We start from the raw sequence: 16,388 nt of genomic DNA, 5'->3' as shown, positions 1-16,388 counted from the left end.
CTATGTTTCAATGTACAGTGAGTTTTAAAAATTTTGAAATTCACCTACATTTCGTCTGCCTGCCTACCTGCTGTAAGACCCGGTAGCGCTAGGTAGCGATTACGTTCTGTCCACTGCACCATACTGTTTGCTTTCCTCATTCATTCGCTTCTTTGTTCTTCTTGAAGGATAATTAATAGTTGAGGCACTTAATAGTTGCAGCGTGCACCACAACCCAAACACGTGATTTAACAAAGTGTGAATACATGTGTGTAAAGTGAGGGTGAATGGGTGTATAGTACCCAAGGAGTTGTCTCTAGCATTTATTAATGCTGGGTAGTCGGTTATATGGTCTTAATTACCAGTTTAGCTTTTTTGTGAGGTAGCTAGCTAATAATGTCTTTGAAGGGCAGATCCACCTCGAGATCCAGACTTCTAGAAGCAAAGGTTCCACTCTTATAATGGTGGACTCTCTAGTGATGTTTTACTGTAAAATCATCAATATTTAGACCATTAGAAATGCAGCTGAAGCCTTTAACAGTTGCTGTAATAGCTTTAAAAGACAAAACGATAATTATTTTTAGAGGTGCTTATTGCATATGAAAGTAAAAGATAACTGCTTCAATCAATTGTTTTTGCTTCCCAACAATACTTCTAACTAAACCAACATGTTTAACTCAAATCCACAATGCAAAACTTTAAGCAGCTCTGATTCAAACCCACAATGCAAAACTTTAAGCAGGTCTATATAAATACTCAAAGGGACTGATGCTTTGTAACTGCCTCAGCATCAAAGACAACTGTCGCCCTGTGATTGCCATGGTTTCCTTTGATCTGAAGTGTCAAAGTGGTATATTATAGTTATATCACAGCAAGAGTAAAATATAGTATACATATAAGGTGATTTTGTTTAATATACCACTTTGACACCTCAGATCAAAGGAAACTACAAGATTATATATCACATATTGCCCTGACCACAGGGCGATATCATGATATAGCCCTGACCACAACTGCCTTTGATGCTGAGGCAGCTACAAAGCATCAGTGCCCTTTGATTATTTATATAGTACATTTCATCTTCATGAAAAGATGCCTCAAACATTCCCAACCTATATGTCTAAGTGTTTATTTTAGCACCTTAGGTTACTTTATTCATCCACAAAGTGGTTGTTTGGTTTAAATAGTATCACTACAACCAGTGAAATCCACAATCATTTCTTTTTTGTGTGCACACAATTTAAACCCACAATCGATGTTTGCAAACCTCTGTATAAAAGTAATGTGGTGAATGTAGGTTTGTCTTCCTTCACCTATTAGGTGAGCATACCAGAGTGCTTGGGCCTGCGACCCTCGGGCCTGGGCATATTATTATTATTATTATTATTATTAGTGCTTTACAGTGACCAGCACTGAAGGTCTAACAGCAACATGTGCTGCAGCCTTAGGTTTACCTAACCTACAAGGACTTAGACCTAGTGACTTGACTTAGTGACTTAACTTACTGACTGAATAAGGTGTAACAGAAAAGGGGCCAAAGTAAGGAAAAAAATCCCTCCAATCCCAGGATTTGAACTGCAGGTCACCCAATGTCTAGTCGGGGCCACACTCAGTCTTCCTCCAGGAGGGATGGATTTTCTTCCTTAAACTTAAAGTATTTATTATTAGATAATCAGGCAAATCCCTTGTGGCCATGGTATAACTATTAATTAATGTTTAAACATATTACATCTATTGAAATCCTTCATGTGCTTTATATTTTACTAAATGTGTATGTTTTAGAAGAAATTATTACATGGTTGTACCTATCAAGTATAGTGTGTGTACACTACAAATATTTACTACTATACACAGAATTGGCAGTAGCTCGGGGTACAGTTCTGCAACTACAACAACAGATGGAGAAGCAACAAAGAGAATGTGCGTACATATAATTATGTTCTAAAATGTTAATAAGCTGTACTTTTCATTAGCTTCGTACTCTTTTCTTGTATAGCTCAGAGAAAGATGTCAGATTTGACAAGAAGACTACAAGAGTCTGAGGACACCATAAAGTTAGCTGCTGGAGCTTTAAGGAATGAAAAAGAGAAACAGCTTGAGGTTTTTAAGTATAATAAATAAGCCATGACATAGTATATACATTTTTGCACCCATACTGATGTGGGCTATCATGCGAGATAGTGTAAATACACAGTACTAATTGTTAACTAGTTCTCGTTTGATTTATAGCTTGATGGTTTTAACACTTTACTATAAGGCAACATGCAGCAGGTATATGTAGTGTATGTATAGTCAGTACTTCTAACATCAGCCATACTTCAAGCTTGTTGAGTTTCAATTTCCCCAGGAAAATAAATTAGAGTGATAAAACTATCAATTTGCTACCAACTTGAAAATCATTTTGTAAATTATTATACATTCCTTTTACAAATTTTGAACAAAGTATACACCACTCTGCTACTCTTTAGGGAAGATCTTGAAGATAAGTATCAGCTTAATGAGAATATATTTTGTTCCAAAACACTTACCACGAACTAGTTTCAAATTGACATGGTGTGATTAGTTGTACACAATCAAGCCTATTTCACCTAATCTTACTCTGAAACCATATCCATAACGGGTTAAAATGGTTTGGGTAAGCCCCTCATTTGTAGTCCCTCACTGTCTAGTTGAATGGATAGCTAGTGGAGCCAACTCAGTAATGCCAAAAGCAGGCTCTCACATTCACTGTGTAAATCTTTAAATCATAAGTGTGTTTAATTTGCTGGGATATAAAGATATTGAAGAAAATAGATGTCAGTAAACAGCACAATGGTTAGTAAGTAATGAAGTGCACAGCTGCTATACCATGGACTCATGACCAAACTGATCATGCGTCCATGGTATAGCAGCCATACCCATTCTTTGTCTGTTGTTATACATACTGTGTTCTACCGAGTGGTGATGTTATATAAATCATGGCTGTGAACTATTATTATTTTATTTTCTTATGAAAACTAGGTGTAGGTTTCATTTGTGTGCTGAAGCTGACTCTTATTTTATTAGCCACTGGGTAGATTGCAAGTAATTTAACTTTAGCGTGGGCATTCAAAGACGCTGCTTGGGTTTAACCTGCAGGGAGTATGCCTCAGACCCCACTAGTTAGTCTGAATCCACTACAACTTTCTTCTTTACTAGCACTTTGTCACACAAGCCCTCTCTTTACTTTAACTGTTTGGATAACCATGGCAATATAGCACTAAAAGTATTTACACTATGTGTACCCTCCCGGTCTCAGATTAGGGCCCACTATTGTTTAATTCTCTCTCATGACAATCTTGAATAACTGGCACTTGTAAAAAAAAAACACATCAGCCCAGTGCAACAGCAGCTATATTAATTTATTTATCGGCAATGTTAATGTTGTATTCATCAAGTTGCTTTAGCACTCCATGATCTTCATCTATGTCTCAATTTAGCTATAGCTGTCTTGATAAATAACTGATTTTGGGCCAGGGGAGAAGCTTTGTGTAATTCGTGCATGTCATAAATACTTAAGTGAGCTGATATTTAAATAATATGTCGATGCCCCCATACTCCCACTTATTTGATCACTTGCTTTCTCAAAATAGTTATCCCTGTTAAGGCCACAAAAGTGTTTATCCCACTCATTGCCATAACTGCAATAAGATGGAATTTTGACTATAAATGCCCATAGCATCCCTTTGTAAACACTCTTTTGTACATCTCAAATCAGTGACCTCGTGCGTACATATTCATATACAAACATCTGAAAACCAGACAACAGGTTAGCAGTGTTTATTGTGTTATTATAAAAGTACTTGACTTGAGATTTTATGTGTGTTCTCACTTTAGAATTATATAATCACTTTGTGATTAATGCCTACCTGCCTGGCAGCCTCCAGCCAGCATGCTTGCAAGGCTAGAGGCCAAATGAAGCTACCATCTCATGCCACAATAACAAACTCACACATGGTATGTACTTTTTCTGAACAAATATCTGCATTCTGCGCTTTGCCTTCCTTTTTTTTCAACTACATATATGGTTGTCTTACAAACCATACTTAGGCATTAATATTCTGTATCAACACTTTCTTAGAGGAAAGTATTTAGACACCACAAAAACTATTTGAAGTGCATAAACTACATAAAGAGGGAGTTAATACCTGTAGCTGCATTTGCTACTTGTTTTGCTGGGGTAAGTAAATAATCATATTGCAGTCACATCCTTAAACGATCAGAACACGCTGCCATTCCCTCAGAGCACAGAGACCATGCCCCTGAATAGTCTAGCTGCAGTTTTGCTGTAGAAAGCAAGTCATGACACTATTGCATAGCTCACTTGAGATCTAGATAAGCAGTGAGATCAAGATACTAGATTTAATAAAACTAGCTATCACATCCACATATGTATAGTTAAGAGCTATACTATATTACAAAGAAAATGTTAACAAACTATTTAAAAATGAAGTAACGGCTCCACAATAAACGGTAGTAAAACTAGATATATGAATGATGGTAGCATATAGCTATGAGCGAAAATCCCTACTTTGGCATTGCAAATGAGTGGTAACATGCCCATGTAGGGCTTTTCCCACAAAGCTACATTTTATCCAATTTCCTTTTCATTTTTTATTGCACCAATTTGATACATAGTTAAATAAGTATGGTTTGTAAGTTGTAACAGTTTAGAAGCAGTAGAGTGAAGTCTCTACAAATTTGGCAATGAGCGAGTTTTATATATTAATTTGATGTCATGAAATAGTCTTAAATGTAGTAATTTCCCAAATACAAAAATGCATAATAAATGGCTAATACATTGTCACCAATCTCTTTTGACATAAATCCATGCAGCAGGGATGTATAGAATGATTCTGACATAGCTCTGTAGTGTGTCAGTAGGAATGATTCTTGGAGTGTGGGAGATAAAGCTAGCCATTACTAATCAACCACAAACTGATCAGTACTGATGCAGACACAATTATTAATAAGGTTCCTGCAGCTCAGTTTACGTGTCTTGATAAAAAGATGTTTTAAAGTTGGCTGATAACCCTACAGCTACACTACAGAGCTATGTCAGATACTAACTCACCAATATTAATACAATTTCATGCCCAACATGAAGCACTATATCATTAGTCAGGGAATATTAGCCGATATTTGGCAAATCTGAGAATAAACTCCTTACCAAGAAATTTTTTACCAATGTATTTGTAAAGGTGTCCACTAACACTCTTCAAAAGATTTATACACTATTCTCCTAGGAGAACCCGTGACAGCTGCTGGAAGCTGGACTACCCATGACCTTATTTGGGAATGATTAATTTGCTGTAAGTACAGCAAATCATGTGGTGTGTGAGGTCAACTTTGTGTAAATTGCAAGCATCAAACCACTCCTTGATAAAATTGATGAAAAGACCACACCCACTCATTATTATTATTATTATTTTTAAAACTGAAGTATTTCTTAAGTACTAGTTTATCAATGTCTGAGTCAAAGTCTGTATCTTCTCCGAACTCTCCATCATCAATGCAATTCTTGCATGCAATACCTTTGCAATATCCACATGCTGAGATGCATTTGACATCATTCTTCTTGCAGCTGCACTGTTGAATGCTACAATCCCTTTTACAATTACAGCTCGTGAACTTTAAAAGTTCCTCAGGTACCACAGGGTCTAACATTGGAACTGGCTCATGACCATTACTCCCTGCCGTCCATCCATAGCCACTGGGATCCAAAGACATGCTCTGCAACAGCATCCAGTCTCGAGTTTGTAGATAGGCATGAAGAGAATGCTGTGCAGCCACACCCTCAATTGGAGGTAGAGTTTCTAGTATAGCCTTCATGAGAACATACTGTATCAAATGCAGCTAAATATCACTCCTGATCACCACATCCTTACTAGCCTGTACATCAAGGAAGATGTCTATCTGTTCATCAATGTCCCCAGCACAAAAGCTGTTGAATAGAGTGGTTTTCCTATGGTCAGCAATGGAAGAAACAGTATCACAACCAGTGAAAACATGACAAAAGAGCAGGTAGCACCTCTGTAGATTCTTGGATCCTCCTGACATCGTAACAACCCTTTGATGTGGTTCAGAAGAGTGGATGATTGGTGCATGAGCTACGGTGTATCAGCATTATCAGTACATCAGCATCTTCTGCTGTAACCTGAAAATAATAAGAAATAGTGACTAATGTTGGAGAATAAAAACACAGCAACCATCCATGGGTTCACTGACCTCATCAGAGACATCCTTAGCAACAGCCAGTGTGGCATTCACAATTAAATTGCCTGGTTGAGGTTACTGACTACATTCTTCTGCATTTCCCTCCCTACTTCAGCCACTCTCTCAGCCCATCATTTGCAGTGTTTGTGAATCCTGTTGAGAACGACACAAGCACTGCCTGTCTTAATCACAGTCATTCTCCTCAAGCCATATGAGAGTGCTTCAGCATCTTGCTTTATTTGTGTTTTGGCCAGGTGGACAATGTTTCTTGACACCTTCCTCCATGCACTTGTTGACAATTGGAAAAATGGTTTAGTGTTTGCATCCAGTGCTCCAACAGAGGGTGCAACTGCACAGCATTTTTTCTGTGCTTATCTACAAACCCAGGACAGGATGCTGTTGTCTTTGGATCCCAGTGGCTATGGATGGACAGTAGGGAGTAATGGTTATGAGTCAGTTCCAATGTTAGACCCTGTGGCACCTGAGGAGTTTCTAAAGTTTATAAGCTGTAATTGTAAAGGAGTTACAATCATGGTGCAGCTGATGTCAAGTGTATCTCAGCATGTGAAAATAGCAAAGGCATTACATGAAAGAATTTCATTGATGATGGAGGGTCCGGAGAAGATACAGACCTTCACTCCTGAAGCATTATATAGACATTGTTAAACTAGTCCTTAAGAAGTATTATACATGAGTTATAAAAATAATTTAGCACCAATTATTTGTTTGATGGGTGTGGTCTCTTCATCAATTTCATCGAGGAGTGGTTTGATACTTGCAATGTATACAAAGTATGACCTCACAAACCACATGATTTGCTGTACTGTATAGCCTAAATATTGCAAGAGGGAAATTTTATTGCTGATTTTGCGGTTTTGAGGGTTACCAGCAAAAATTTTATCCTTGAAATATTTAGACCTCCATATAGTCTAGTACATTTTGGGGGTGTTTGCAAATCCATGAAAAATTTATTTTTAGCGGCATTGCTCAACCTCGAAAAATTTGCTCCTCGGCTATATGGTACTTACAGCAAATTAACCATTCCCAAATAAGGTCATGGATAGTCCAAATTCCAGCAGCTGTCATGGATTCTCCTATGAGAGTTGTGCTTAAATAGTGTTAGTGGACACCTTTACAAACACACTAGTGAAAAATTTTCTCGGTAAGGAATTTATTCCCAAAATTCCCTGACTACATCTAGTTTTAGAATTTCTTTACAGCTTTTAGTTTGTCTGCCAACTGCAGTGAGCTGAAGACCATAGTGTAGAAAAAACTTAAGCTGCATTACACTGCAAATTGCAGTACAAACTGTTCAGCTGGTACCTGCCTTCCATGCATTAGGTTGATTTCTGCTTTCATTTGTTTTAGCACACCTTTTGGTGTGTACACTTTTCAAGCTAATATAAAATAGCTTAGGAAACTTTACCCTGTGGTCAGCTTTATTTTGCATTTCAAAGCATTAAATTTGCTGCAATTATAAAGATTTCTCAATTTAAAGCAATGAATTTACTGTAAAGTAAATTCATTGCTTTATGGGGATAATATTGTAAAGGAATTAAAAGGGATTATTATTATTTATTATTAGCACTTTACAGTGACCAGCACTATGAATCTAATCTCAAATCTTTATTTTAGACATCAAACTCTGTTTCATTCCTTTGCTATCTACTGAATAACACTTTCAGTAGCCACTTTTAATAACCCTTGTCAACTGATAAGGCTCACGCGACATCTACATAGTCGTGCAATGCTTATGCTTGGCTCCTAGTTGATTACGTATGCTTGAGGTTGATAATGAATCTGCACGTATGAGAAAAACCAATGCTAGATAGTTGTGATAGCGTGCATAGCTCCATTGTTTAAAAATGAATGTTGGTGGTTTCATGGTTTACCTTTTGTTTTCCCCTAACAATAGCAATTATCATCCAACCACAGTGTTACAGAGACATTTCACACTAAATATACATATGCCGTGCTGTATTACTAGCTTTGATGCACAGTGGTGTACCCACACCAGGACTGCATAGAGCCCTGGATATCACAGCTTAAGCCTTGTATTCCTGAAGGGCTGGTTATACCACTCTTGATGTAGTGTGTGCTGCTTCGCCAATCATAAATCATGTTACAAAAAAGTAAAAACACAGAGGTATAAGGAATTTTTGAATAGAAATAATAGCAATGAACAAGGGAGGTCATCTATACCTGCAGTTATACAAGTAGACATTTAATCCCTAATTCAGTCATGGCTACACTTTTGACTGGCTATATATGACAGAAGTAGGTATTAAATGGTCGTTAGTATAGCTGCAGGTGTAGATGCATGCACCCTTGTTTCATTGCTTTTTATTTCTATGATCCCTGGCCTACTGAAAATTTCTGATTTGGTATAAATTAAGCCCACTGAAGTCTAGTATTATGTATGATTTTATGTACAGCCATGTGGTCAGCCACATATTTTTCACATAATATGTGTTCTGTACAGGGAATTTTTTCAAAACCTTATCACATATGTGTATACCAAAAAAATTGTTTGTAAAAGTGGAAAACATATCAATTATCTGATATGCGTCTATATAATTATTTGTATTATATTTCATTCTGTTCCACCATAGAAATGTGGTACACAACAGATAAAATTACAAAACTCTGAATGTGGGAATGGTCACAGAAAGCATAAACAATGCCAAAGCAGACGTGATACTGAACAACTTTGGGAAACAGCCAGCAAATTTGTTCAACAGACTAAACAACTCAACAAGAACAAACTGTACAGGTGGTCTGAATCAATATCATACCCATCAAGACTGAGTGATAACCACACAACAGTTAAGATAAGATCAAAGAGGAAAACTACCAGATATTACTGATTAATAGAAATCATTCTCAAGCTGTTAATACATATAATCCAATGACTAATTTAATGTTTATGTGCACAGATGTTGCTATATTATGTCATATTCTGTCATTTCTCTTGTGGGATGGAATCTACATCAGGGGCAGATCTAGAAATTTTCAGAGGGGGTTTCTGGTTCTCTGGAATTGCAACTTCAGCCTAGCTGCAAGTTGAAGACCAAAAGAAAAAGAAAAAAAGGTCACTACATGCTTCTCAACACTGTGAAGGTAATTTCAAAGGTAAAAGTACGAAATTTAGCCAATAGAAAGAGCCATAAAATGTATAACTCTTTTACAATTTTTATCACCCAGACGCATGAGCTAGTTCAGAGGGGGTTTCTCCAGAAACCCCCCTAAAACTGCCCCTGTACATGGTTGACTTGGCACACAAACGAGATGTTTTGTGTTGTGTAATTGTGTAAGGTAGCTATCCATTCCCCATACACACAGTATGCAATGAATCGTATATCATCACATATACAAAGAGTATGAGTAATGTACCTTGTCATACCACAGATGGGCTCAAAATATGTTAGTTACCACATAATTATGTAGTTATTGTGTTAGTGGTTGACATCCATTTGCCCCATTTAATATATATATATGTAAAGGTATACATTAGTTGTTATAGAGTGTTAAAGAATGCTGAGATGGCAAAAGTACAACTTGCTAGCAATGGTAAGTGAAGTAGTTTTACTACTTAGGTACTAAGCTGTTGCTGGAAAGTTTTACTACTCGGGTACTGAGCTGTTGTTGAGAAGTTGGTCTAAATATCTTTTTATGCCTTGAATGAAAGATTATGTTTTAGTAATGTGTCACTGTACGTCACGCAAAGTTTAAAATGTGTAGTATTCCAAAAGTATTTTATTATGTAGTGTGAGTGATACAAGCATGAAAGACATGCACCCCATAATAGTAGATAATTCTTGGTCCAACATTTACTATTGTGAAATCATGCCATGTGCATAAGATTGATTGTTTACCAGCAGTAACACATGTATAGATAAAAATGCTTTAAGTGTTTACTGTATTTCCATTCATACATGTTGACAACTGTTCGTACATGTGGTTATGCAGGATGTTATTGTGGTTGTGGTGGTTGTATGAAATTATGAATATCATTTTCATTTTTATTATGAAAGTGTAATGGGAAATTCCAAGGGAAATAACCATTACCACATGCCGAGTCTATGTGTCCATGAAATTTATCTTCATGTGCATAAAGCTCTATTTTACTTCCAGTGCTATTAATTTGTCACTATGATACAAGAATAGATGTAATACTCAGTCATCACAGTGCATGAAAGCATGCTATGAGTAAGCACCTGTGATTTTTGTTCAGCATTGTGTAAGTCATTATAATGGTATGTGTGTGTGGTCATTTCTAAGGTTTATGTAGGGACCTGTGAGCTGTTATACAGACAGTCTTGGCATCAAACCTCTGTCAAATAGTAAACCCAGTGGTGATTCTCCAACAACATGCATGTGCCAATGGATCAAGCCACAAAAACATAGATCTGGAACCTATTTGCACACTAAAAATTAATCAAAAAACATTGACTTCTCATCATTAAAGGTATTTGAAATGTGCTATTCCACTCTAGTTTAACAGCAAGTGAGTTTGATGTATAGCATCTATGGTTATAGATGCTACTATTGTGTCAGCATGCAGTCCTAGTACTGTGTCTGGTACTTTTGTGCCTCTATACACCTCCATGAAATTATATTACTACCATAGCACTATGTGCTGTTTAAACAGTAGGTAGCTAGTTTGATAAGTTACAGCATCTGTGTAGTTTTACATCAAAGGAAGGTAGCCAGGTGATCTAGGAACTTGATAAGTGATATCAACTTCAATCACCCACAACTGTTTGTTGTTATTACATAGCAAGTATATAATAGATACATACCTTCATCATGCTATTGTATATTCTACCAAGATAAATGAATAACTGGAAAGTACCCTAATATGTGACCGGATTTGCGAAAAGGGGTCTTCCACACACATCCAATTTATCAACTTTGAAAACTCATAACTTCTGATTGGAAAAGGCTATTCACCTGAAATTTATTCACAAGTGAGCATCAACATAGCTTAGTAGAAGGGAAAAGTTTCAGGTTAATGTGTTTCTTGAGTACTGAGTTATGGTCTTCTGAGTTCATAGAATTGGATGTGTGTGGAAGACCCTTTTTGCAAATCCGGTCACATATAGTGACCACTAAGTCTAAGGAAAGAAACATCTGGTTCACATTTTCCATGAATTACAAGAAGTCATGATTTACATGCATTGTGGTGTGGTGGATAACAATGGATATACTATAAGAATGGTATACCTACCATTTTTCACTATCATTTCTTATTTGGTATGGATGTTTATATGTATATTATACTATACTGAAATGTTAAAATGTCACTTACTATATAATACTGAAGCTATTACCAGTTTCAGTGTGAGAAACATGTTGTCATGTAGGTTTTCACTGTGGTGTTTTTAAGGGTATTTTTAAATTAAATTGTGGATTCATTTTTAATATGATACACCATTTTTAAATTCCAAGGGGAAAACTTCACCACTTTTTATTTTCCCTGCAGTTATTATATGAGACTATTATATGAGACAGCACGATTTTGACATTCATAGTTCTGAATAACTATATATAAAATTATATACTAGAGCTGGAATATGAATTCAAATACACCCTCCGAAGCTCCTTTTGGAAATGTTACCAAAGCTTCGAAGCTTTGTTATTAAAGTTGTGTGAACATAATTGAAATATTGTTTTTGCTGCAGCAAAATAAATTGTAGAGATTTAGTAAAGCTTCACTTACATACCAGTACGAATTGTCTACTCATGGTCCATGAACAAAGTTTCTGGCCTGGAGAAGAAAGTTCTCAATAATGCACATTCTAAATTCTTTCAGTACACATAGCCTTGTAAATAATGCTAGTGAACTTTAAAAGGCTGTTAATAATGGTACCCAATGCAAAGTCCCACCAGACATACACAGTTGACATTTTTTGCATGTATAATGTAAAACTAAGTTCATTCAGTTGTGAGGTACCTACATCCAGTAACTAAATGGTAAAGCAGATTTTTTTTAAAAAGAGTTTCTTAGTTTATCAGACTTTGTCTTGGGAGGTTTAAGAAAACCGGAGGAAGGGGTATGAAGGTGATTACAATTACTTACTGGAGTTTCGGAAGTTATGATGGAGTGGTTGGTTTCTATTAAATTCAGAGTTTCAGAAGTTGTGTTGGTCTTGATAGAGTTGTTGGATTCTAAGCTAGAAATTTTTTCCGTCAAAGACTCAACAAGTTGTTTTAGAATGTTAATTTCATCCCTTTGATGTGTAAACATGCAGTGACAGCAGCGGAAAGGTTTTTTCAATTCATTACTAAGGATATCAAATAAGGTTACAGATAGTCCACTGCATTTGATGTTCAGTAGTCAATTCTCTTTCAAAAACAACTTGATATTTCACAAGAGTACTATTACTTATACAAACCAACAATTAATATTATTTTCATTTTAGTTAAGAATGCAATAATGAGCCCATACCACTATATAAATGATTATTACCATGCACATCTCGTTAAATATCATGTGTTATACCTTATGTGTACATCAAGACACTCGGTAGTGTGTCATGTAGATCAAGAATACTTATTTGTTACAATTCAGTCTGAACAAACACATTCATTAGTTAGATTGCAACTTGAATATGCAGCAATGGTCTGGTCACCATGGCAGTCCTATTTGATACAAAATATTGAGAAAGTCCAACACCATGCAGCCAGATATGTAACAAATAATTATAGTCCATATATCAGTGTCTCACACCTCCTGCAATCACTTGGCTGGGAAACCTTAGAATCCTGCCGTACCAATGAAAGACTGTCAATGCTCTATAAAATGATAATCAACAAATTGTAATATCAGTTTTACCTGAGGAACTAACAGTTACAACTTTATTCCATTTCATTGCCACAAAAACACATTTTAGAACTGCTCTATTGGAGTAGTTCGATCTTATGTAAAAATATTTGTGTAAGAAAATTTCATACAAGTTTTGCATACAAAAATTATTTTACAACAAAAAAAAGCTAATTATGGTAATATACCAGAGAAGTACAGTATGTCATGAAATGTCTATGTTTTTTGTATAAACATTCAAGATGTACTTTGTTGCTTGCCGTTGGATGCGTTCTAGTAGTTGAATATGCTTGATGAGGTAAGGTTTCCATAAAATGGGAAGTCAATGTAACTGTTCACTTAGGAGGTTGAATTAACCTATTTTGATAATTTTAGTGTGTTTTGTCAAGTGTACCATGGTAAAGTTACATGACCAGCTACATGGTTAAATTTTCATTGGTACCATTTGTGAATAATACTGTTAGCTATATAACTTTACATCCCACAATCAAAAGTGAACATGGAGAACATAGGTTTTATACCAGTATTCTGTACTGGTGCCGGACCAAGTTAACTAATAAAGAAATAATTATTATTGATTAGCTAAACTACAAATTATCAAAATTTGGTACATTGGGTGATTTGTTACATCTACTACAGGGACATAGGAAAGAACATGCACATGGATTATTAGATACAAAATTTTGCTCAAAGTGGTTATAAAAATAATTCTGAAGTTTATATTTTGATTATAGCAGGGCGTAACAGTTCATGGGATATAATTGGTAATGCATTCCAGAGGCGTGGTAATCTATAAAAATAAAATTGCGGCTGTGATTATCTGATTTTCTTATATGCTGTAATTTATTGTTAGATGCTTGACGGGTGGATCTGATTGTGAAGTGTACATAGTCTTTAATATTGAAAGAGCTGGTAGGAAATTTCAAGCTGGTAATAAAAAACATGATATCATTAATGTCAAGGATGTACATGAAGGGAAGTAACTTTAATTTCATTAGACAGGTTATGTAGTCACTAGTCAGAATGACATACAACTCATACAGGAGAGCTGCTCAGAGGCTAGGTTTACTATTTAAAATTCCAGAGCATTTATAAGACAATAATTATATAGCTAGTTGTGAACTAACATAATACCACAACTATATAATTATGTTCTCACTTCTATGATCTCATTATTAATTTTTTTGTCTGTTAAAGTGCTTCATATAATAGCTTAGCAGAAAATATTAAAATGTTAGGATAAGATACTTTTCCATACTAGATGGATGTATACAATTACTGTGAAAATTTTGGCCAGCAACTGTACTGGGCATGTAAATATGTAGATGCACTCAACGGTTAATTGTATGTAAATAATAGTTGTCTATACAGCCTCTGCATGTAAATACCCAAGTGTACTGTATAGTGGCTTATATATAAATTGCATGCCCACTTTGGTTTGTGTTATATGCCTATATAAAGCTAAACTTTATAGTGTCTATATATAGCTAAACTCTATAGTGCCTATATTATGTAGCTAAACTCTATAGTGTTGATTTACAAGAAATGCACTCTATATAATTGTGGTTGTGGTAAGCCCCATTTGTGGTAAGGTCATTCCCTGGATGTGGGTTATAAAAGAATACCTTTGCAATTCCTGGAATTGTGAAACCACAACACACCAAAACAAATTTTCCAAGAACCATTAAATACCACAAAAATGTACAAAAGGTACAATATGTAGTTAAATTGTTGTTACACACACTTTCGCTTGAGCATAAGTTTTTTTGCATGTCACATCCATTTAAGGGATAAAAACTGACATAAATCAGTGGATCCTCAGGTTAACTAAATACCCTGATTAACCTGAATGTAACATCACATCTTAATTAGATTGTATTAGTGCCAATGTGTTTTAGTAGTGTGTGTGTTCTATTAGAGTATATTAGCATACATCTGGGTGGAGACTTTGAGCAAATTAGAGCTTTGCAATTCAATTGTCAGGGAACTTAGGATGATTTATGCATATAACTATTGAATATTCACTGTATTTGTATGGTGCAATGCGATCAGCTTTTGATAACATTATTATCGAAGACTTCATGTACTATCATCAATGAAGTGATAGTACATGAATGAATTTATTACTAGTTACAATGGATGTATTCCTAAGTAGTTATAATACTAAAGTAGTCTATTACATAACTTAGTTACCCCAACTCTGGTGCCCATACGGCCAATAGTCAGTCACAAATATCCATGTTTAGGTATAATTATCATTCAACACTTCCCTTCTCAGAAACCTGATGCAAACAATATAAAGTTACAGGAAATTCAAGAACGTGGGAATGTTCAGAAGAGGCATGCCAAAAAACTCTGGGAGACGGCTAACAAGTTTGTCCAACAAACTGAAATCGACAAGACCCAACTGTACAAGTGGTCTGACATGTCGATACCCATCAAGACAGGGTGCTGGTCGCTCAGTGTTGAAAGCTAAATCAAAGCTAACAAGTACAAAGTACCACTGACTGCACAAATTTTATGACGTTCATTACAATCTATTTGTATAAGTATTATAATGTGCTACACATTGAAAATTGAAAGTGTGTACTAAGCCCAGCAGTGTAGATAATAATTAATTCACCATTTTATTGACTATAACGTGTTACTTCTCTTTGCTGTTTGTGACATAATTATATTAAATGTATGATCACATGTGATGTTAATGAATAGCTCATTAGATGGCTAAATATGTCTTTTCATCTTTCATGAGGGATTCTTAAAAACGTCCTGTGTTTCATCATCACAAAAGTACATTGGGTATTTAATACTGCACAGTGGGGATTAAATAATGTCATGGGGACTAAATTTGTGGTTTCTATACCAAAACCAGTACACATCCTGTATTTATATTACAATCTTTCACTAGTATTACGGTAATGCAGTACAAGGCTGCAGATCAACTAGCTATCTGAGTGGGGTAGAAAAATACCTGGATAGGCAAATCCAAGTATCTTTTTTTTAAGATAACAATTTGCACCAGTAACTATATATATAGTATTGTTCATTAGGAGAGATGTGGTATATATCAAACATGAATGTGAGTACTTTCCCTTGTATACGACATTCACTTTCATAATGAAAACCACAACCTTCACCACAACAACACCTCAATCCACAACAAAGGCAATGGTTCATTGTTCACCCAAACAACACTATAGAGTACAGCAGAATGTGGATCCACTCAAATGACTATATAAAAGTTTTAGACTTCTCTTACATAATAAAGGATTACCACAAGATTGTAACCATAACAAAGTGTGACTGCTGTTATGCAGCTACAGGTGTCTTCTTTGGTTTTGCTGTAAAT

The 16,388-nt window shown here is 35.6% G+C and overlaps 1 protein-coding gene and 1 long non-coding RNA gene across 3 annotated transcripts in view; both read left to right on the top strand.

Annotated features, from left to right (window-relative positions):
- Window positions 1–9,178, top strand: part of LOC136244740 (girdin-like) — a 28,401-nt gene extending 19,223 nt beyond the window's left edge. Inside the window, exons 4-6 of the mRNA XM_066036305.1 lie at window positions 1,834–1,899; window positions 1,976–2,079; window positions 8,826–9,178. Of these exons, the coding sequence (XP_065892377.1) occupies window positions 1,834–1,899; window positions 1,976–2,079; window positions 8,826–9,080 (425 nt within the window). The 3' untranslated portion in view covers window positions 9,081–9,178. The remainder of the gene's footprint in view (window positions 1–1,833; window positions 1,900–1,975; window positions 2,080–8,825) is intronic.
- Window positions 9,179–9,738: 560 nt separating this feature from the next.
- LOC136244892 (uncharacterized) lies at window positions 9,739–15,747 on the top strand. Of its 2 annotated transcripts, none has more exons than XR_010695628.1 (3): window positions 9,739–9,783; window positions 10,348–10,453; window positions 10,505–12,786. It is a non-coding gene; the product is annotated as an uncharacterized lncRNA (long non-coding RNA). The 2 variants fall into 2 exon arrangements; XR_010695629.1 differs by lacking the exon at window positions 9,739–9,783 and adding an exon at window positions 15,318–15,747 and having other exon boundaries at window positions 9,794–10,453; window positions 10,505–13,951.
- The last annotated feature ends 641 nt before the right edge of the window (window positions 15,748–16,388 follow it).

The sequence above is a fragment of the Dysidea avara genome, chromosome 14 (assembly GCF_963678975.1).
Source record: "Dysidea avara chromosome 14, odDysAvar1.4, whole genome shotgun sequence".
Classification (NCBI taxonomy): Eukaryota; Metazoa; Porifera; class Demospongiae; order Dictyoceratida; family Dysideidae; genus Dysidea; species Dysidea avara.
Note: the sequence above shows the minus strand (reverse complement) of the source record. Positions and strands in the feature narration are given on the sequence as shown.